General features: G+C 43.3%; 1 protein-coding gene across 1 annotated transcript; it reads right to left on the bottom strand.

Moving 5' to 3' along the window:
• Window positions 1–87: 87 nt before the first annotated feature.
• On the bottom strand, window positions 88–20,826 carry LOC118584284 (ATP-dependent RNA helicase DDX19B). Its single transcript, XM_036188434.1, has 12 exons — window positions 20,663–20,826; window positions 15,966–16,014; window positions 15,093–15,146; window positions 13,862–13,997; window positions 13,464–13,556; window positions 11,363–11,465; window positions 9,363–9,477; window positions 6,985–7,162; window positions 6,426–6,663; window positions 3,518–3,680; window positions 2,937–3,128; window positions 88–2,541 (listed from the first exon to the last, which is right to left on the bottom strand). Exons 1-12 carry the CDS (start codon window positions 20,717–20,719, stop codon window positions 2,480–2,482), a joined length of 1,440 nt encoding a protein of 479 aa, XP_036044327.1. The 5' UTR covers window positions 20,720–20,826; the 3' UTR covers window positions 88–2,479.
• Window positions 20,827–24,322: the final 3,496 nt, after the last annotated feature.

Below are 24,322 nucleotides of genomic sequence, written 5' to 3' on the forward strand. Positions count from 1 at the left end.
TCTTACCTTTAATCCCAGCACATGGGAGGCAGAGGCTGAGTTCAAAGCCAGCCTGGTCTATTATAGAGTGAGTTCCAGGATAGCCAGCACTATAGGAAAACCCTGCCTCAAAAAACAAATAAAAACCAAAAACTATGTCTCAACAATTGATTAGATCTTATGTATACAACCAATAAATGATACTCAGAACAAAATATCCCAGTCTGGTACATGATGTATATACCTGTAACTCTAGCACTCAGGAAACTTGAGTTTGAAGCAAAAAAATAAAAACCCAGGGAAACCTATTGTTTATGGATAATGAACATAAAACTTTCCATTAGACAAGAACATTTCCTTCCCTGAGCTTCTCTCTTCTTTCCCTGAGTTTCTTTGTTCCTGGGTTCAGCTTATCATGTCATAGAATAGAACTTTACTGAAATCAGTAAAAGAATCCCTGTCCAAAGGCTCAGCAAACTCAGTAATTCTGAGACTCCTGACAGCTCTAAGCTGGCCTTGGGGAACAGGTGGTGGCAGGAATGAGTGTGGACTGTGAAGGAATATGGCCCACAGTGACATTCCAGAGTCACCCACAATTGTGGTCTTACCTTTTTAAAAGGTGTCCAAGAAATTATTTAAATTCAAAATAATAAGTCACAGACATCATGAAACCCAGCCAGTGAATTCTCAGAGGTGCAAGACACTAGGTTAAGAACAGTTGAGCTACCCTTCGACTAGAAGCCATTGAAGAGTCTGCTGTACACCTTCCCCACCTTCCTCTTCAGTCTGAGTAAGAGTCTACATACTTCTTCAGTTATATCCTTGGCTTTAGCTATTCCAGGTCCCACCTTCCTTTTCAGACTGAGTAAGAATCTACATACTTCTTCAGTTATATCCTTGGCTTTAGCTATTCCAGGTTTGGTTCACAGTATTTTGGGAGGACAAAAAATTTCTTCTCTCCTTTTAAGACTCCTACAATAGATCAAAGTTGGCCAGCAGTAAACAAAGAATTCTATTCAGTCAAATGCCCATCAAGAGGAAGGGGCTGACCTGGCAGTCTGTTGGTCTCTCTGTAACATTAAGCAAACCACTCCCCTTTTCAGGTGATGGAGCTGGCCTTAAGATCCAGGAACACAGAAAAAGCCTCTTCCATGGCTGGGAATGATAGTTCTGTTTAAAGTGCTTACCTAGCATATGTGAGTCCCAGCACAACACGTACATGAAAAAAAAAAAAATCCTAGAAAGAGGAATCACACCACATCCCAGTCACACAACTGAAGAGGATGGCTTCTGTCTGCTTTACTCTCTTCTGTCGCTTTGTGGGCACCTACGGCCTAGCCGAGTGTGAGGAATTCTCCATTTCTATTGTTTGCTTTCACTACTCTACTCACAGGTGCCAAGTAAGAAAGGAGCAAATGATTGATTATTCTTGTCTTGGACAGATAAATGGCTGTGGTCCATCTTGTCCCTCATCACACTCCTTTGTATGCATTCGAGACACTGTGAACATAGATGATCAGAATCCCTTAAGAATCAAGATGCCCAATGCTTGTAATCATTCCCTAGCTTTGACAGAACTACCTTTTGGGAACTGCTTAGATTGAGGCTGCCCATCAGAAACTTGATCTATAGTACTCACCGAGTATCCGAATCTCAAGTACCCTTTTATTTGGCTGGCACTAGTGGGGTAAGGGGATGCTACAGATGTAGAATCAGTGGTGCAAGGAGCACATGACAAAGGCTTTGCAGCAGACTAGAGCGACCACTAATTCTCCCTGATGACTTATCCATGGGTCTTGCAGATGCATGAGCCAAGAACTCACTAGTAATGAGATCTGTACTGCACACAGATTGCTACCTCCTGAAAAGAACAAGCCGTGCTCCTGAGGCATAAACCTGAACAGAGAGGCCCCAAAGGCATTTTGGTCCAGCATAGCAAATCTCTTCCTGGAATAAGTTAGCAGGGCTCTGGTAACTCAGCTTAGCCATTGCACACCCAGTGCTAAGCAGCAGCTCACCGGCCAACTCATGCTGTCCTCCTGACACTGGAACTGGCCTATACCCCTATCCTACTTGGGGACTCTGCCTGGGGTGCCCTCTTTTCTCCTGTGCTGTCACTGCCAAAAGGCTGGCCTGCATACTCTAAGTCAAAGAACAGCTAAGGTTTGTCATAAGGAAAACTGGGCATATAATCTAGATTAGCGTAATGATGGGGAAATATTGGCAAAAAAAAAAAAGAAAAAAAATGACGGAACTTCTAAAAGGTAAATTTCTGTGTATTCATGCCTAATCTTCCAAAGTTGTGTAAACAAATTTTCTACCATCCCCCATCATTTGTACAAATTTCTGTCAAGTCCAAACGTAATTCTGAATGAGGTAGGTAGTCTCTACTCAGGCCTTGGTCTTTGAGGTGCCTGTCCAGGCCTATGCCATGAAAGCACTAGGCTCCCAGGCAGGGACAGTGCTGAGGGCGGCGCCAGTCGCAGGGGAGGCTTCTTTCTCAGTTGGCTATTTTCTCGATCTCATCCAAATCATCTGTGTCCAATCTTTCTATCTTCTTGTCTGAGGAAAAAAGGTTGGAAGAGCACCGTGGACCACCGTGGAAATGTAACAGAAGTCACCTAGAACAGCATGGCAGTCTGGGAAGGGCAGGCGCCCAGCTGTGGGACAGTGTGCTTCCTCTAGGCACAGGGCAGGCTTCCTGAGCCTGAGCAGCTGGCAACAGGGTCCTGGGCACTGACCCCAACTTCCCAGGGAAGTTGTCAGGTTTTCCTAGCTTGGTGCCAGGGCACTGATACTCCAGTCCCTGAGCCTGAATGTGCAGGAGCTCTCCCTGACAACATCCACATGGAGACAGCAAGTGCAGGGACAGAGCCCGCCTCAGGGACAAGGGAAACCTCCCCTCTCCCACACTCCCCTCTGAAAGGGTCCCAGGCGCAGCCAACTCAGCAACTCACTAAAATGCTCCTGGATTCTGTTGAGGATGTTCATGCTGTGCTTGCTGTCAACCATGTTCACTGCCAGACCCCTCTTGCCAAAGCGGCCCGTGCGCCCGATGCGGTGCAGGTAGGTCTCATTGTCTGGGTTCCCGTCCTTGTCCACAGGAAGGTCAAAATTGATGACCACAGACACTTGTTCAACATCAATACCTGCACACAGGGGTTGGAGGGAGGCAGGCAGGAGACAAAGGGGGCCACCGTCAGCCACACACACCCACTACTCCACTGGAGACATGGCATGGGCAGGTCACACTGGGGTGTGGGCACTAAAGAGGACATCTACAGGACTGTAGGCAGAAGAACAGAACTCTGGCAGAAGTCAGAAGTGGAGTATCTAGAACCCCAAGTTTCTTCCCACCAAGGCAGGACTGCTGGCTTCTCCCAGGTGGTCCTACTTCCCAGGGAGAGACTGATTCTCTCCTACCAAGGAATGTCCCTAAACCCTCCCACCTCCGTGAGACCACAGATACAAGCGCTTTTCTTGCTCACAGGGCCTGGGACCCCTCGCCTGGTGAATGGGGCAGCCAGCCTCTGCTCACCACGGGCACACACGTTGGTGGTCACCAGGACCTTCTCTTTGCCTTCTCGGAAGCGCTCAATCACAGCTGCCCTCTGTTCCACCATCATCTCTCCACTCAGCAGAGCCACCTGGTGGCCCTCTTTGGAGAGCTCTGCTGCCAGCCAGCCAGCTGTTTTGCGCGTCTGGAGTGAAAAGAATTGTTTTTAATGAAGAGACCTGTAAAACAAAAGCAAAAACAGAAACAAAGATACCCACAAAAAGGTGGTTTGTTGCTATTATGATAAATGAAGGCTCTGATGAATTCCGTGAGCTGTCCAGGCTTCAAATTTCTCACACAGAGGGGTGGAAAGATGGCAAGACCAAGAGAGGGGGCAGAACTGGAGTACAATAGTCTCCTTGACATGACAGGACCACTGCACAGCAGCTGTAAATGCCTGAACAAGATCTAAACAAGATCAAGCCAGTCAACAGTTCAGAATGTTAGCAAGCATATATGAGCCATCATCCCTAGCTGAGGAACTATTGATAACTGATGGCTGCTGAAGAGGGAAGGTCAGTGTTTCATTAAGGGTGTGATCCCTATAGGCTGACCATACTCCACTGGATGGCCTGACACCTGTGAGCACACAGACAGCACAGACTGGACTTGGTGGGTTAGAAAAGAAATAAGAAATAAGGAGGACATGAAGTTGTCAGGGAGAGCTGGAGTAGGGAGTATGGAGGAGTTGGAGGGGAGTAGTGGGATGTGAACATGATCAAAATACACTGTATGCATGTATGAAATTCTCAAACAAATAAAAACATTTAAAGATGTATGCCAGGGCTGAAGACATGTTTCAATGGTTAAGAACACATAATGCTCTTGCAGAAGAACTGAGTTACAGTTCCCAACACCCACATCATATGGCTCAGAAACACCTATATCTGCAGCTCCAAGGATCTGATGCCTCCAGCCCTTAGGGCACCTGCACACATTAGCAGATATACATACCACACACACCACATAAAAGATAACAGACACCAGATACTAAAAAAAACAGCTTTAAGATGTTTTCTCAAATGGAATTTTGGTCATATGATTCATATGGAAGAACTACTTAACTGCTGTTACTTTTTCATGTAAGACTATCTCTAGTTAGGTGTGGTGATACACCTTTGATCCCAGCACTTGGAAGGAAGAAGCAGGTGTATCTCCATAAGTTTGAGGCCAGCTTGGTCTACAGAGTGAATTCCAGGACAGCCAGGGCTACACAGAGAAACCCTGTCTCAAAAACAAACAAAGAGCAACTATCTCTATTTCTAAATAGTCCATACACTTAATGTTTAAAAAAGTGCAAGCGTGTCTGGTAAATGGCTCAGAACATAAAAGGGAATCTTAGTACAATTCTGACAACTTGACCTCACATCCTAGCCCATGTAAAAGGACACACTTACAGGCTAGTGAACTTGGAGTATGGACTGCAGTGGCAAACAACAGGAGAGACCCTGCCTCAGTTACAAGGTAGAAGATGAAGACCCATACTTTAAGATCTTCTCTAATCACCTCACAGTGCCGTTCACACGAATGCACAACACATTTTATTCATTCATTCATTCATTCATTAGACAAGGTCTCACTGTGTATCCATAGCTAGCCTGGAGTTCACTATGTAGACAATGCTGACCTTGAACTCAGAGACATCTGCCTACCTCTGCCTCCTGCTTGGATTAAAGATGACTGGCCATACTTTTGATTTTTTAAAATAATTTATGTAGTGTTTGATTAGAAGGGTGGAGGTGGAACATGAACACACTACTGAGCACAAGGAGGTCAAATGATAACATTCAGTATTCAGTTCTCACTTCCTACCAGACAGATCCTGGGAGACAATTTCAGGAAGTGATGCCTGGCAGCAAGCATCATTACCCATTGCTGTTATCTTGGCAGCCTAGGTGAACAGTTTACTTATTTTTAATTTTATTATATTTATTTACTATGTGTGTATGTGTGTACACATGTTCATGCCATGGTGCACACAGGGAACATGTAGGTTCTGGGAATTAAGCTGGGGTCATCAGTCATGCACTTAATCCACTGAACTATAGGGCTGGAGAGGTGGCTCAGTGGTTGAGAGCACTTGCTGCTCTTGCAGAGGACCTGGGTTCAGTTCCCAGCACCTATGTCTGGTGCCTCACAACTGCCTCTAACTCCAGCTCCAGGGGGATATAATGTCTCTCTTGCTTTCCACAGATACCCACCCACATACATGCATACACAGAAACATAAATAAAAATAAGATACATTTTTAAAAATTGTATAAATGGGGTTGGGGATTTAGCTCAGTGGTAGAACGCTTGCCTAGCAAGCGCAAGCCCTGGGTTCAATCCTCAGCTCTGGCAAAAAAAAAAAAAAAAAAAGTATAAACTAGGCATGGTGGTGCATGCTTTTCATCCCAGCAAGAGGCAGAGGAGGTGGAGGGGTGGACAGGCAAGGGGGTAGGAGGGCAGAGGGATCTCTGTGAGTTCAAGTCCAGCTAGAGCAAACATAGTGAGACTCTGCCACAAAAAAATAAGATAAAAAATTAAAAAATATATATATATATATATATCTCAATGGATTTTCTTGCTGATTATCAAATCTTTAAGTATGAATGCTAGTCAAATATGCTACAACTAGGCTACACTGCTAGCTCATTATTTGGGATTTGGAAGATTTCTTTTTAAAGGAATCTCTAAGTATGATCAACCAAATCAACTATAAACTTAAAATCCAAGGAGACTATTGCCTAGGCAGGTGGATGTGGACTGTCACTTCCCTTCATTGCAGGAGTCCTCCTCAGCTGAGCATTGGAGATCACTGCCTCCCCAGGTGCCTTGACAGACATACATTGACCTACAAACAGCAGGGAGGGGCAGTGCATCCCTGCAGGGCTGCAGCAGCTACTCACATGGCAGAAGATCATGGCTTGGGCGATGGTGATGGCCCCATACAGGTTGCACAGGGCCTGGAACTTCTCCTCTCTGTTATTGCAAACGACATAATACTGTTTGATGGTGTCCAAAGTCTCCTCTTCACGCTTCAGTTTGATGATGTTGGGGTCTGGGACCACCTTCTGGGCAAACTTCCACACTGAGTCTTCAAAGGTGGCAGAGAAGAGTAGCATCTGGCAGTTCCTGGGCAGCATCCTGCAGGTGGAGACCCGGGCACTCTGCACAACCCCAAGGTTTTTGCCAGAAGGCACACAAGCCCAGCCTCTGCAGCCTGCATGGGCTGCAGCCCAGCAGGCTGAGTGGGGTACAGAGCATCCTGGGGAGGGAGGAGCAGACAAGAGTGGCACTGGCCGAGTGAGGGTCCTGGGTCTCCCTTCTGCCCGTGCTCCAGGCTGGGAGCATGGGGAGAGCTGCTGTGGAAATGGCCCATCACACAGATACTGCTGCACAGAGCAGAGCAAAGAACCCAAAGATGCAAGAGGAGACTTTGGAGTTCCTCCTGCCTCCAGTTCCTACCTCTGGATGCGGATGCTCTGGTCTTGGTGGCCCTGAGTTGCTATCATTACGTCAGCCTCGTCCAGAACAAACACCTTGATCTTCTTGGGGTCAATGAACTTCAGCTTGGAGCACCAGTCCAGGACGGTCCCGGGGGTGCCAATGACAATCTGCTCACTGACCTTCTGACCTCTGTCCACTGTGGAAAAGACATGTTTTCTTCAGGTATTCCAAAGGAAAGCCAGCCCTGGAAATAAAAGCCTTATACATCCTCTCAGAACTGTTAGAACATATCAACTCCAGATTTCAAAACACATGTGGAGGCCGGTAAGATGGCTCAGGGTGTGAAGCCCCCCGTCGGGCCTGAAGAACTAAGTTCAATCCTGGGAACCACATGGTGGAAGGGAAGAGCTGACTCACACAAGTTATCCTCTGACCTAAACACACAAGTGCCTACCGTACTCCCACCACAGAAATAAAACACAGCTGAGGGTAAGCCTTGCTTTCTTCAACTGTGAAGCAGAACAATACCTGCACAGTGCACTGTGGATACAAAATGTGCAAGTTTCTTTCTACTTTCACCTAAAAACGTTGAAAACAGTTTTGTGGGGTTTTTTGTTTTCCCCCTGAGACAGGGTTTCTCTGTGCAGTTTTGGTGCCTGTCCTGGATCTTGCTCTGTATACTCACAGAGATCTGCCTGGCTTTGCCTCCCTAGTGCTGGGATTTAGGGTGAAAACATTTTTTAGCAGTTTGGGAGGGGTGTAGTGTTTTGCATGCCTGGTGCCTTCAAAGGCCAGGAGGGGCTCCAGTTCCTGGGGATCTGGAGTTACAGACAGTTGTTAGCTGCCCCATGTGGGTCCTAGGAATTGAACTTAGGTCCTCAGAAAGAACATCTCTGAGGGCTGGAGAGATGGCTCAGCGGTTAAGAGCTCTAGCTGCTCTTCCAGAGGTCATGAATCCAATTCCCAGCACCCACATGGTGGCTCACAACCATCCGTAATGAAATCTGGTGCCCTCTTCTGGCATGCAGGGATACATGCAGACAGAACACTGTATACATAATAAATAAATCTTAAAAAAAAAAAAAAAAAAAAGAACATCTCTGAGCCATCTCTCCACCCCTCTCCTAAATATAATATCATAAGCTCTTCTTTAACACGATTTATTATCCACTTTCCCAAGCAGTTCACTTCTTTCCTCCTAAACTGGTAGCTCTGAGTCGAGGATCCTGGGACAGACTTTGTTCTGCTTTCTGGACTACAGACATTCTACTTGTATAGCAAGTTCTCTTCAAGACAAACCTCTAGCTTAAAACACACACACACACACACCTCTGAAACTTCAGGTGGTTCAAGTTGAAACTGATATAACTGTTTATAAAGTTACTAATGCATGTACAATAACATTCTGACCTCTGTCCACTGTGAAAAAAACATGTTTTCTTCAGATATTCCAAAGGAAAGGCAGCTCTCTATTCTGAGATATTTTGTAGCTATTTTGTATTTAGTACTAATGATTTTCTGTTAATATTTTAAGGAAAGTTTAGAAGTCACTATAGTATCTAATGAGCACATAGTTAATCAAATTTAAAATTAATAAAAATTAAATGTTAAGGATATATAAAAACATGATAAAAATGATAAAGTAAAAAAGGATCCAGGTATGGTAGTGGATATCTATAATCCCAGTACACAGGAGGCTAAAATAGGATTGTAGGGCAAGACCAAACTAGATTTCAGCAACTAAAGAATTTTTTTGGGGGTGGTTTTCCAGACAGGGTTTCTCGTGTAGTTTTGGTTGCCTGTCCTAGATCTTGCTCTGTAGACCAGGCTGGTCTCAAACACAGAGATCCGCCTGAATCTGCCTCCCCGAGTGGTGGGATTAAGAAAATTTTGAGTACAAATGGGCAAAAATAAAGCAGATGTTAAGTTTTTTAGGGAACTGTTAAATTGCTTGGTTGTAACTAGGGCATTATGATTATATAATGTTTGTATGAGGTGCATACTAAAAGATTTAGGGAGAATCAGTTACAACAAGACAATTTACTTTCAAGTGTTTTGCAAAAATGTACAAACATATCAATAAAGAAAATGTGGCAAGCTGGCAGTGGTGGTGCATGCCTTTAATCCCAGTGTTTGAGGCCAGCCTCTTCTAGAGTGAGTTCCAGGACAGGCTCTAAAGCTACACAGAGAAACCCTGTCTCGAAAACTTAGGGAAAAAACAAACAAAAAAAAAAAACAAGAAAATGGGGCAAATGTTGTTAAGTTTCTGAATCTGGGAAGGAAGCATACATGTATTCATTTAACTGTTTTAACTCCTGGGTATGTTTTGAAGTTTCTCAAAATTAAAAGAAGTTATTAGATTTATTTATTATCTAGGCCCACATACTCATACTCACATTTATTGCCTCGAACAGCATAAGCTAGCTTCAGTTCAGGGTAAAACCTGCCCATCTGTTCAATCACTTTTCCTGTTTGAAGAGCAAGCTCATAGGTTGGAGAGAGGCAGAGACACTGGGGAGAAAAGAGCACAGCATGGGAACTCGTGACAACTCTGTCTGACCAAGGGACTCCACATTAGAACCCACCCTTCCATCGGGGCCACAGCATACAGTATTGGTATTTATAAAAAAAAAAAAAAAAAACCAAACAATTTTTTTTTTTTTTTTTGAGACAAGGTTTATCTGTGTAGCCCTAGCTGTCCTAAAACTTGCTTTGTAAACCAGGCTGACCTCGAACTCACAGTGATCCACTGCCTCTGCCTCCCAAGTGCTGGGATTAAATGTATGTACCACCACCGCCTGGCCATAAAAAAATTTTAATTTGTATTTATATGGGTATTTTGCCTTCATGTAAGTCTGAACCAAGTGTGTACAGTGCCCCAAGAAGCCAGAAGAGGGTGTCACGTCCCCTGGGGCTGGAGTCCAAATAGTTATGAGCTGCCGCTGCTACCACCACCACCACCACCCACAGAATGATTTTTCTAACTATATAGAAATCCATTGAAAAGTAGAATTTGGGTTTGGGTAATTTCACTGCATAATGATTTTTATCAGAAAGTTCTTTCAATAAAGGTTTTTTTTTTTAATTATATATATATTTTTTATTTTTTTTAGATTATAATCACATCATTTCCCTTCTTCAGTTTCCTCCCTCCAAACTTTCCCTTGTACCCCACCTTGCTTTCTTTTGAATTCATTGGCTCTTTTTTCTTTAACTGTTGTTTGTGTGTGTGTGTGTTCCTAAATATATAAATACAACCTGCTCAGTCCAGTTACTTTTATGTGTATGTTTCAGAGCTGACCATTTAGAAAGAGAAGAAAAAAGACAGGGTTTTACTCTGTGGCCCAAGCCAGCCTGGAACTTGCGACATAGCACATGCCACCCTCAAACTCAAACTCCTGTCTCTGCCTGCCATGGACTGAGGTCACAAATGTAGATAACCCTGACTATCCATGATGGGCGCCAAATGTAGCAGGAAGTTTCTCTGGTTGTGCCTGACCCCACAGTTGGGAGAAATCTCTCCCAGGTCCCTCAGCTGCTTGGTAACAAGTAAACACACAGAGGCTTATATTATTTACAAACTACATGGCCTAATGACTCAGGCTTCTCGCTAGCTAGCTCTTACATCTTAACTTAACCCATTTCTATTTATCTATGCATTACCACGTGGCTTTGTGGCTTACCAGTACTTTCACATCTTATTTCTCCTGGTGGTGGCTCACAGCATCTGCCACATTCTCCTTTTCTTCTCCTCTTTCTCCAGTTCCAGTGTACCTCCTCCTCACTTTATTCTGCCTCACCATTTGCCAAACAACTTTATGAACCAATCAGAGCAACACATATTCACAACATACAGAAAGACATCCCACAGCACTTCCCCTTTTCTGTCTAATCAAAAAGGAAGGTAAGTGCTGTGGGATGTCCCGCTGTATGCTGTGAATATGTGTTACTCCCATTGGCTAATAATAAAGCTACCTTGGCCTATGGCAGGGCAGGATGGAGCCAGGTGGGAAAATCCAAGAGAGACAGTGAGAGGAGAAAGCAGAGTGTGGGGAGACAACAAACCTCTGTCAAAGGAGCCACATGTAATGGGGCACAGGGAAAGCCACAGAACATGACTATACATAGATTAATAGTTATGGGTTGAGTTAAGTTGTAAGTGCTAGCTAGTAAGAAGCCTGAGCCATGGGCTACATAATTTGCAATTAATATTAAGCCTCTGAGTGATTATTTTATAAGCAGCTGCAGGAATGCAGGGCAGGGCGGAACCAGAGAAACACAGGACCTCGGACCAGAGAAACTAATGGCTACAATCCACAGCCTAGATTTTAGTCCAGGAATACTGTTATCCCTTTTAGCTATATGCTTGAAGGAAACCCATTCCCAGAGCCCTTACCTGGGGATAGCTGTCTGTAGGTTCTACTTGGCTGAGCATGGCCAACACAAAGGCAGCGGTTTTACCAGTACCAGACTGAGATTGGGCAATTAAGTTCTGTGGGCTGCACAAGATAAAAAAAGGTTAGGAGCTCCACCAACAGATAAGTTTTCAAATGCCTAGAGGGTTAGCTTAGTGGTTAAAAACACTTGTTGCTCTTGCCAAGGACCCGGATTAAATTCCCAACACAAACATGGTGGTTCACAACTGTTCCACTTACAGGGTATCTGTTTTCTGACATCGTCTGGCACCAGGTAAATAAGTGGTACACATACATTCATGCAGGCAAAACATACATAAAAGAGAAGTTGGGGTTTTGTTTGTTTGTTTGTTTGTTTTAAGTCTTTCAAAAATAGAAGTCAATGAAGCTTAAAACTGAGTTTTTAGCCAGGTGGTAATGGTGCTTGCCTTTGATCCCAGCACTTAGGAAGCAGAAGCAGGTGGGTCTCTGTGAATTTGAGGCCAGCCTGGTGTACAAAACGAGTTCCAGGACAGCCAGGGCTGTTACACACAGAAATCCTATCTTGAAACACCCCCCCCCCAAAAAAAGAAAGAAAATATCATAACAAAACCCATTATTTGTCAATTAATATAAGCTAGCAAAAATACAAATTTAAGAAAAGAAGTAGACAAAATCTGAGAAAATAAAAGTCAAGACCAGGGCCAGGTGGTGGTGGCACACACCTTTAATCCCAGCACTCAGGAGGCAGAGCTAGGCAGATTTTTGTGAGTTCGAGGCCAGATTGGTCCATAGAGCGAGATCCAGGACAGGCACCAAAACTACACAGAGAAACCCTGTCTCAAAAAAAAAAAAAAAAAAAAGTCAAGACGAGGGAAGTTCTTCTCATTACAAGAAGAAATAAATTTAGGGAGCTGGGGATGTGTCTCAGTTGATAGACTGTTCCTCTAGCATGAAGCAAGCCACATTTTGATCCCCTATCATTGTGCATAAATTTGGCATGGTGGTGCATGCCTGTAGTCCTGGCACTTGGGAGGGGAAGGCAGGAGGATCAGAAATTCAAAATCATCAGGTCTGGAGAGAAGGCTCAAAAGTGCCAGCTCCTTTTCCAGAAAATGTCAATTTGGCTCCCAGCACCGTGTCAGTAGTCTAGGGGCTGTAGCTAACTCCCTCTTCGGGCCTCTGAGGTACCTGCACACATGTAGCATACGCTCAGACAGATGTATTAAAAAAGAAAAAAAATCATCTTCAGCATTTGAAGCAAGCATGGGCTATACTGAGATTGTGTCTCAAAACAACACTGTCGCCAAAAATCAACCTCGCATCCCACCAAAAGCAAGCAAAAAAACAAAAAAAACAAAACAAAACAAAACAAAACACCAAAAAAATCTACTAGTAGACAGATACATGAAAAGAATCATCAAATGGTAGTGGTAGGATTTAGGTAGGAGGTATATGGGCATTTCCCTATAAAATCCTTTCAAATTCACTGAATGTCTTCAGCTTTTCATAACAGTATGTTCAGAGTAAAAGTAACAACTGGGGACTAACAAACTGGCCGGGGAGGTGACAGCGCTTGCTGCCAATCCTGCTGACCTGAGTCTGAGTTTCTGGAAACCACATGGTGGAAGTTGAGAACTGACCCCTCAATTTGTCCTCTGATCTCTATATCCATACCACAGTGTACACACGCACCAACATACACAATATAATAAAATCCTTTTTTTAAAAGCCAGACAAGAGCTAGGTGGGGGTGGCACATGCCTTTAATCCCAGCATTTGGGAGGCAGAACCAGTTGGATCTCTGTGAGTTAGAGGTCAGCCTGGGATACAGAGTGAGTTCCAGGAAAGGCACAAAGCTACACAGAGAAACCCTTTCTCGAAAAACAAACAAAAAAAGCCAGACAAATAGCTGGTATACATCAGTTTTTTTAATTGCTGAAGCTGGCCTAGAATTCACTTTATAGCTTGAGCAGACCTTCAACTTTTCATTCTCCTGCCTCAGCTTCCTAAACATCTAGGATTATTAGGCATGAGCCGACAGGCTTAAGTTTTTCTACAAATAGCAAATGATAGATGAGGTGGTTATATCGAGTTACATACGGTTCAGCAAGCATCAGAGGCAATGCATTCTCTTGTATTTTGGATGGGCGGTTGAAACCCATGGCATAGACTCCCTGGAGAAGCTGTGGTTTCCTAAAAAAAAAAAATAATAATTAAAGATGAAAGTCACTTAGATTGAGGAACACAGCCAAATATGTAGGAGATTTCTGTCTGCTTTTCACTGGAACACATATACAGTATCAAGCTAAGGACCACTGAACACAAAGTGAGGATGCAGCTAAAGCTTTTCCAGATTCCCCAAACATTTTATATAACAGCCCAAAGGAGCTAATGCTTATTATTAGCCTCATGTAGATAAACATAATGCAGTATGAAAAATATGGATAACCAGGCCATGATCTCTATCTGAATGCAGTAATTACGCAATGACTACTCACAGGCGAAGCTCTTCGAAAGACTTCACCGAGTAGAGGGGGGAGGTTGGGTCCCTCTGCAGGACTTCTACTTGGTTGGTGTTATCCACAAGATTGCTTCGGATAAGCTTGTTGAGTAAAGACTGAGCAGCTCTGTCCTCTGTCAGGAAGAAAGAGTACAAGCGTGTTTTAAAAAGTCCATGGATTTAACAGTCATAGGTATTTTAAGTAATAACCTGGGCTTCCTAATTCAAGTACATTAGTTTTGATTTTAAAATATAATAAAAACCTGGGCAGTGGTGGCGCATGCCTTTAATCCCAGCACTTGGGAGGCAGAGCCAGGCGGATCTCTGTGAGTTCGAGGCCAGCCTGGTCTATAGAGCTCCAAAACTACACAGAGAAATCCTGTCTAAAAAAAAAAATTAAAAATAAAATTAAATTAAAAAATTAAAAATGAAAAATTTTCTCTGAAATATAAACCATCAATTATTTTACATACTGATTACATTAAACTTTACCCTAGCACTGGGACGCCTATTCAAGTTGGTCTAACAGTGAAGCCTCATGTTGGCAAGGAAATAAGAGGGTCCTAGGATCTGCAAGCCTGCAGTCTGTCTGAATTAGCGAGCTCCAAGTTCAATGAGAGACCATCTCAAAAAATAAAGGTGGAAAGACCATGCATGGTGGCATTGGCCTTTAATCCTAGCACTAAGGGGACAGAGGCAGAGGTAGGCGGATCTCTGAGTCCCATGCACATGTGAGTCCCAAGACAGACAGGGCTACATAGTGAGACTGTCTCAAAAACAAAAAGAGGTGGAGAATGGCTGAAGATACCTGATGAAGTCTCTCTCTCTCTCTCTCTCTCTCACACACACACACACACACACACACACACACACACACACACACAGAGTCTCAAGCTGAGTATGGTGGCACATGCCAGTAATCTTAGCACTCAGTGGGTACTGGAAAAAAAACTACCACAAGTTCAGGGCTAATTCAACTATATAGAGTTCCTGGCCACCAAGTGCTACATGGCAAGATCTTGTCTGAAAAACACCTTGGTAAATGAACGAATAAATAAAGCCTTGTCATAACTTTTTTCTAGAACATGGAACCTCATTTACATAGCTTAAAGACTATATTACCGGGTTGGGGATTTAGCTCAGTGGTAGAGCGCTCGCCTAGCAAGCACAAGGCCCTGGGTTCGATCCTCAGCTAAAACAAAACAAAACAAAACAAAAGACTATATTACCTTTCTCTTCTTCATCTGTTTTCTCTGCATTAGCATTGGTTTTAACAACAGCACCTTGAATCAGATACAAAGTAGATGTTATTCAAAATCTTATCCCTTATCTAGCAAACAAGACAATTCTAATTCTAGGGGAAGAAATTATCAAATTTTTGCAACAAAACAAATAAGGAAACCAAGCTACTACTAAAACCAATTTATTCTCTTCAAATAAAGTTTAGAGGGGCTGGAGAAATGGCTCAGTGGTTATAAGCACTGACTGCTCTTCCAGACGACCTGGGTTCAATTCCCAGCAGCCACATAGCAGCTCCCAGCTGTCTATAATTCCAGTTCCATGGGACCTGACACCCATGGCGAAACACCAATGCACATAAAATAAAGATAAATAAATGAATAAATAAAGTTCAGAAACACCATTTATATATGATTATTTCCAGGTTCCCTTGTACTATTTTTTTAAAAAAACTTGTGCTGGGTGGTGGTAGTACACATCTGTAATCCCAGCACTCAGGAGGCAGAAGCAGGCGGATCTCTGTGAGTTCAAGGCCAGCCTGGTCTACAGAGTGAGACCCAGGACAGACAGCAAAACAACACAGAGAAACCCTGTCTCAAAAAAACAAAAACAAAACAAAAATCATCTCTGTCAACATAGTCCTATGGTAAGTAATAAACTGAATAATTTACATGCTAGCTAGGTATTCTTATTCTTATATTAAACATTCTTTAATCATACAGCCCAGTTTATTGATACCCAAGTCAAACAAACATCAGTATCCACTAGTGCTCTGTCTAGTAATTTTCCAGGTAGTTGCTGTATCAAAATAGAAATACCAAAGAGAAATCACATTTGCTTTCAAACTAGCTTTAGTTACTCACCATTGGCATCTGGTTTGATTTTCTCTTCCTTAAGATGCAAGTTGCTCAACTAAATGGAGAATGTGGGGGGAAGGGAAAGTGTCAGGAAAATCACTCAAAAGAGTCAACAGAGCCTCCCTAACAAAAGTGGAAGAACTAGTCTCAAGACCTACTCACTGGATATATTCAGTAAGAGTGATTCATTAGGTTGTGCTGCTGGGTTCCTTTTATTTCCAAATGGTTGAAAGAGAATAACAAAATTTCCCATAAATACAGGAGTAGGAAAGAATAAAAAAGATTGTACAGACTCACACTTTCTAATTACAATTCTAGGCAGAATTACAATTTGTAAGTTTGCTTAATGCTTTGTTTACAAAGACTTTCTTTCTTTCATCAGAGCTGTCATTTTCTCATGTCCTGAAAGAAAAGAAATGCAACAAAAAATGCAGCTTCACTTTAGACAGCCACCACCAGGCAGAAAAGATTACAAGGCAAAACAGCAGTGATAGGACTTAGCTATGCAGCTGGTGGGTCCGAGCAAGACCACGACAGCTAACATTCAGCCTCACATTCAAGGTGACATTTTAACTAGCACACCTTGGAGCACTGTGACACCAGGCACAACTAAAATTACCCAAAACAGGTTCAGGTGGAACTGGAAAAGAAGAAAGAGATCAGAGAAACGTGCCAAGGCAACAATCATCAAGACTGTCAAACAGTATAAATTTAGAAATATCCTGTTATGGATTGTCTGCCCATGAGAATGTAAATATCTTCATGCGGGGGCTGGAGAGATGGCTCAGCAGTTAGGAGCACTGGCTGCTCTTCCAGAGGTCCTGAGTTCAGTTCCTAGCAACTACATGGTGGTTCATAACCATCTGTAATGAGATCCAATTCCTCCTTCTAGCATGCAGGAGTGAGTTCATGTAGACAGAACACTCATATACACAAAATAAATACCTTAATGACAGGGAATATTTTTATTTACATCTAACACAAAGCAGTTGCACTAATCATGAAATATTAAGTAGAGACTCAGCTTTCATCTAGTAAAGGGTAAAAAGAATGAAAAATCATTACAAAGAAATGGTTATTTATAAAATCAGTGCCAGGTTCTCTGTCTTTTCTCTAATTCCAAAAAGAAGGAAAAGAGAAAGGAGGTTAGGAAGGCAGGAAAGAAAAAAGTTGTTAGAATGGGTGGTTAGCTGCAGATGGAGGACCCCATTGTCTTCATGGAAACTAACACTTACAGAACCTGTAGTGTTACAGAATAGCAGGGAGGAACATATGGGAGAGCAGACAAAGGAGATTAGCAGAGGGAAAAAAGGAAATCATAAAAACACACAAATCCTTCATTCATTCTGAAGGATCAAGAACATATTAACAGACATTAAGTACGAAGGCACTAGTACACTGCTTGGTACACAGATTGTACTCCATATATTGAAGCCATTGCTAAAGTACTCCCCAGTACCCTGCCAGGAACATGGTCTAATTCTAGTATTCAAGGACTTTTAAAAAGAGAGCTACTAAGCCAGGTACACCTTCAATCCCAGTGCTAGGAAGCAGAGGCAGTCAAATCTCTGTGAATTCCAGGATAGCTAAAGCTACATAGAGAAACCCTGTCTCAAAAAGCAAGGTGGTGGAGAGGGTTCGGTACTGGGCATGTTGCCCCTATCTGTGATCTCAGAACTCAACAAGTGAAAGCAGGAGGATCAGGAGTTCAAGATCATCCTGGGCTACACAGTGGGTTGGAGGCCAGCCTGGGCTACATGAGACCCTGTGTCTAAGAGGAGGAGGAGGAGGAAAGGAAAGGAGAAAGAAGAGAGTATATTCAACAAAAGGGAAAGGAAGAAGGAATCCCTCTGAATGAGATTGAAAGCAAATCTGAAGTTTCCCCTTCCCCTCCCACAATGAGCTGTACTCTAAAAACAGGAGTGGCCGGTCCAGTCTGAATCAGACTAAAGGTTATGAAAGAAACAAGAGTTATTAGAATGCTTGATGTACTTGGACATCTTGATATATGGACTACCAGCCTAGAGCTAAGGATTGAACTGATTAAAAAAAACACACAAAGCAATTTAAAATTCCAAGAAAAGCAAGTTTTATAGAGTAAGTAAGGGGATGGCCAAGAAGACTTGGTAGGCAGACATCTGCCGCCACACCTGAAGACCTGAGTTCAATTCTCAGGACTGACATGGTGTAAGGAAAGAAGCAACTCCCCCAGTTGTCTTCTGGCTCCCACAGTCGTGCTATGGCAACACACACACACACACACACACACACACACACACACTGGCGCGCGCGCATGCCAGATAAATGTAATTTTAAAATTTAAAGAGCTGGTCATGGTGGCATATGCCTTTAGTCCCAGTACTTGGAAGGCAGAGGCAAGTGGATCTCCGTGAGTTCAAGGACAGTCTAGTATACATAGTGAGTCCCAGGATAGCCAGGGCTATGTAGAGAGATCTAGTCTCCAAAGGGGGGTGGTGGGGGGGAGAAAGTACTTAGGAAATAATAATATACAGAATGTCCACTTAATTAAAAGATAACATTATAATGAAAACTGGGATCTTGGCCTGGTGGCTCATACCTGTAATCCTCAAACTGGGGAAAACTGAGGCAGGATTGTTAAAAATTAAATTCCATCTTGGGCTATATAGTGAGTTAAAATTTATAATGCTAACATACCTAAAATTACATGCAATCAATAAAATTTGCTTTTATTTTTAAAAAGAACTTCAAAAATAAACCCCCAATCCCCAAACCATTGAATCAATGAATGGGCTAATCAACTAAATAGACACACACACACACCAAAAAAGAAAGAAATAGAAATGACTGGGAATGTAGCTCAGCTGGTAGAGTACTTGCCTACCAGACATGAAACTGAGTTCAATTCTAAGAACTGCATGAACTGTGCATGACTACTATAAATTCCTATAATACCAGCACTTGGGAAATGTTAACAAGATCAGCTTATGCAGCCAGTATATAAATCAGTACGAACATTAAAAAAAACAAAACAAAAACCTGAATAGAACATGACCCACATGATCTAGCTTACCACTCTTGAAGGACTAAGTCAATATACCACTTATACCAGAGATATTTATACATCTGTGTTTATAGTTACATAGCCAGGAAATGGAATTAGCCTAAATGTCCATTAATAGATGACTAAATAAAGTAAATGTGGTATACACAGTGGAATTTTATAGAGCTATAGGGAAAAGTGAAATTATGTTATCTGTACAAAATGGGTACAACTGGAAATGACTATGTTAAGTAAAATAAGCCAGACCAACAAAAACAAATATAAGTTTTCTCTCATATGCAGAACCTAAACGCAACATTATGTAGGTGGGAGTTTGTGCACCTATTTATATGAGTGTTTATAGGTCACAAAACTAGAAAGGAGATCATGAGAGAGGAGGAAAGGTATATGGGAGGTGGGAAATAAGGCATAAAGGGAAGCAGAAGGGGAGCTCCCTGGGTGAAGACAGAACCAGCTGGAGGGAAGTGGCCTGAGGGAGAGTAGTGATGGACGAGAACAAGAAAGTATCACGGCACGGATGTACGAAGATGTCACGGTGAAACCCGGAACTTTGTATATTAACCTAAAAAAATTAATCAAAAAATATTTCTTGCGCACACCTTTAATCCCAGCACTCAGAGGCAGAGGCAAGTGGATCTCTGTGAATTCCAGGCCTGCATGATCTACAAAGCAAGTTCTCAGGACAGCCAAAAACTAGAGAGAAACCCTGTCACAAAAAAAGAAAATGAAAAAAAAAAATCTCAAACAGGGCATAGTGGTGCAGGCCTGTAATCCTAGCACTCAGGAGATAAGAGGCAAAGGATCAGGTGTTCCAGTCATATATATATCAAGGGTCTGTCTCAAAAAAGAAAAAAAGAAAAGAAAAATACTCAATGCACAAAGCCCAAACAGTATTTCTTTTTAAACTATGTGGATATATATATATATAAGTTTTGAGCTAAAATGAATCTTTTTTTTCTTTAAGGGTGGCCTTGAACTTAAGGTAATCCTGCCTGCACCTCCAACAGCTAGGATAAGAGGTGCCACATCATGCCAGGGTGAAAACCTTACTCTTTACAAGTTAAAAAAAAGTTAAAGTGGACAAATCCTTATTCTTGGAAGATTCACAGACATATATGTGTGTGTGTGTGTGTGTGTGTGTGTGTGTGTGTGTGTTATGTTCAAATCTCTACTAGAATTCAGAATGTTTAGAAATTAATTCTACATAGCAATATTTAACTCCTATCTGGTTACAATGTATCAGGCTCAGAAAAAGAGAGTCAATCAAGAATTTACTGACAGATAGGACAGTCAATCACCCACCACCAATAATCAAATGGGAGGAGTCATACAAATATGAGTAAGATATGGTCCCTGAACCCAAGAAACTCATATCTGAAGGTATATAAAAATTACCACCCGAGGTTGTGAGTGCAATCAATTATAAACCTTGATTCCAAGAAGACAGACAGGGGGCTGGGTACTGAAGGGAATCGATCACCCAAATTGAGTTTACACAACGTGGGAGGGGCTGAGTAATTAATCAAAGCCGGCTTTGATTAAAGTTCCATCCCGCCAGGGCCCTCCGCCCTGCACCGAGCAACCTAAGTAGTGTCCTTCCAAGAGACCGAGACCCTGACCAGCACTGCCCCCGGTCATCCAGTGGCTGGTGACAACTCACCGACTCAGCCGCAGCTTCCTGCTCGTCCACCGCTAGGGCCCAGGAATCCGTGGCCATGGTCCCTGGTGGCGGGGCAGTGCTGGCAGGCTCGCCCACTTGGGCGGCTTGACTGCCGGCTCAGGTGGGTCGAGCTCCGCCCCGGGGGAAATCATTCACTGCAGCACAGACGAGCGGAAGCGGCGCGCCGTGTGTCGTCATAGTCTGCGTCAGCACTGCGCCTCTAAGGTCCCAGGACGGCACCACTAATGTAGTCTTGGAGTCCCCACCCTTCACCCTTCGCTGCAGATCACCCTACTACCCAAATGCCGTAGACGGGATTAAATGCTCTCGGGCTGAAGCGGGGAAAGCCAAGCATGGTGGCATTGAGGAGCTCATATAACTATTACAGTCAGAATACACAAGCAAGCAAATGGCTGTTTAACTTTTCAGGTTATTTAAACTGCTTCAGTGTATAAGCTTAACCGACTCTTAGAGAAGATCAAGATAGTATCTGTTCTTATCAATTTAATAAGATGTCTAAGTATTGGCAACCAGTCCCGTAAAACAAAGGGTTAAGTGCTCAAAGATCTGCCCCAAATTGATCTTTGAAAAAACCAAAGGAAGGTGACAAGGAAAACTCCTGGTAGAGTATCAGAGACCAGAAAGAGCAAGTTAGTTTGTTCAACCAAACCAATTCAGTTCCTGGGGGAAATGTTACAAGCTGCTTAATAGGAAAATATTATGACTTTTGGAGTCATCTATGCCTTCTTCAGATAGCCAGCTTGCCTATGTAAAGGTTGTGTAGTTGGCATTTTATTTATTTAGTTTTAAAGATTTGTTTATTTTATTTTATGTGTATGGGTGTTTTGCTTGCATGTCTTTGTGCACCATATGTGTGTGTGGTGCCTAGGGAAGTCAGAAGGCACTGGATACCCTTGAAGTGGAGTTATGAATGGTTGTGAACTAGCATGTGGGTGCTGGGAATTGAACCCGAGTCCTCTGCAAGAGCAGCAAGTGCTCTTAACCTCTGAGCCATCTGTCCAGCCTTAGTTTGGGATAATTTTTAAAAGGAGGAAATAGCTCCAGTTTTTAGAATAGTAAAATAAGGACTGAAATACTTGCTTTCCCCTAACTGGGATCAAACAGGCCTTTATCCCTTGTTACTTCCTAGAAGGAATTGGAGTTTCTGGAACTTTATGACAACATTTTACTAATATCCCATGACAATAAATGAATCTCAAGCAATGGTGAGCAGTGAAGATTGGGCAGGCAGGGGGACAACCACGCACAGCCTGGAAGCCAGGATCATATTTCAAGTTATAAGAAACCCTGGGGAAAAAATCAGCTAGAAAATATTAGGTTATTTTGTATTTTTCAAGGCTACATAAAGTTTTTAAGAAGTTCCAAACAAAATATAATGAAGTTAAACATTAAATTACGCAAGATGCAATATAACAGAATAGGTACTACTTGCTCAACAAAATGAAACAAACTCATGTAGGTGTGTATACACAGTATGAAAGTCCCCAGAAACACAATAAATGGGAACTACTTAGGAGGGATTTCTCTAACTCACAGTGATCTGCTTGCCTCAGTCTCCAAATGCTGGAATTACAATCATGAGCCACCACCACCACCTGAAACTTCATTTTGAATTCATTTTATCCTCTGAAGTTATTTTCCATGTGTCTATTTTCTTTCTTTCTTTCTTTCTTTCTTTCTTTCTTTCTTTCTTTCTTCCTTCCTTCCTTTCTTTCTCTTTCTCTCTTTCTTCCTCCCCCCCCCTCTTTTGGTTTTTCAAGACAAGGTTTCTCTGTGTAGCTTTGCACCTTTCCTGGAACTCACTCTGTAGCCCAGGCTGGACTGGAACTCACAGAAATCCACCTGTCTCTGCCTCCTGAGTGCTGGGATTAAAGGCGTGTATCACCACCTGGCAAATAATTAGGTTTTTTTTTTTTTAATTGGTGGTGGGAAGTGACATGGGTCCTCTGAACAGTCAATGCTCATAACCGCTGAGCCATCTCTCCAGCTATCTTTTTTTCTTTTGAGACAATCTCAAAAACCAAACCAAACCAAAAATTGTACAACAAGCCAAGCATGGTGGTGCAACCTGTAATCCCAGTACTCAAGATGCTGAGGCAGGAGAATAAGGAATTGGAGAACATGGCCATTTTTTATTTAAAAACATACAAAAATAAATTTAAAAAACAAAAACACCTTAGTGTGGTGATGCAAGCCTTTAACCCGAGCACACAGGTAGGCATATTTCTGTGAATTAGAGGCCAGCCTGGTCCACATAGTTCCAGGCCATCCAGGGTTATAAATAGTAAGACTCCATCTCGAAAAACAAAAACCACCCAACCAAATTTTATTTTCGACAATGAAGGGAATACTATTTAACAAATACCTCGTCTTCCGGGGTACGGAAGGAATGAGGGGATAAGTGTAACCAGATGTGCTATGACCTCTATAAAACTGCCAAAAAATTAAAAATTAAAAACAAGACACGGACATACAACCTAGGCTCCTACCACAGTTCTTAAGAAATAAAACATGAGATGGCTGTGGTGGTGCACACCTTTAATCCCAGCACTTGGGAGGCAGAGGCAAACAAACTCTGAGTTCCAGGCCAGCCAAGGAAAAACCAAAAAGAAACAAAACGTGGGAACTGAAAGTACATCTCCTCTCTAGCAGCACATGCCAGACCCTGAGTGTATTTGAATACCTCAAACACAAAACTTCAACTGAAGCACCCTCAAAGCTCGACCATTTGGAAGGTGGAAACAAAAAGATCCAGTTCAAGGTCATCGTTAGCTATATAATGACTTTGAGGGGGCACAGCTTCCCTGAATTAAATTGAGTGTGTTATCTTCTCTATTAACACAAAAATCTAACTGGGCGGTGGTGGCGCATCCCTGTAATCCCAGCACTCGGGAGGCAGAGGCAGGCGGATCTCTGTGAGTTTTGAGGCCAGCCTGGGCTACAGAGCGAGTTCCAAGACAGCCAGGACTACACAGAGAAACCCTGACCTGAAAAAAAAGACAACAAAGTAAGAAGAAAAACAAATAAAAATGCAGACTCTCGGAGTCCACCCGTAATGAAGCCGAGCAACCTGGGACTGCAGAGAAGAGCGTGGCCTCCAAAGTGGTGTGTGGGGAAGGGCCCTCGGCATTTGCGTTCCGCCTCGTGCATGCCCCCGCGGAGCCGGGCGGCCACCTGAGTTCTGCGGGATGCCGAGGCCCGGGGCCTGGCTGCGGGTCGGGGCTCCTCGGCTCTTCCTCTCCCCCTTCTTTCTAGCAGTCAGGAGAGAGCTACCCGCACGGATACTCACGCCACTTAAGGGCAAGGAAAGTGGATTCCGAGCCTGGGCCCGGGCTCGGCCTCGACCCGGCCAGCAGCTCCGGCCATCACGGCTAAACATGGCGGTTAGGCTTCCTCAACCGCCACTCACCGTCCCAGCCGAGCCTCAGCTCCATTGGCCCAGGCTTGGGAAGCTGCTCCTCCTGGCCAATCAACGGAAGGGCAGGGGGCGGCGTGCGCATGCGCACCGGGACCCTGGCCTCCAAAGACCCGCAGGGGCCCCGCCGGAAGGTCGCTGGAAGGCGCCTCAAGTTTGTCGTTTGTTGCTGAGTTGCCCAATGACTAGAAATCCCTTGACAGCGGTACAGTGTCTGTTTTATT

Source organism: Onychomys torridus, chromosome 5 (assembly GCF_903995425.1).
Source record: "Onychomys torridus chromosome 5, mOncTor1.1, whole genome shotgun sequence".
NCBI lineage: Eukaryota > Metazoa > Chordata > Mammalia > Rodentia > Cricetidae > Onychomys > Onychomys torridus.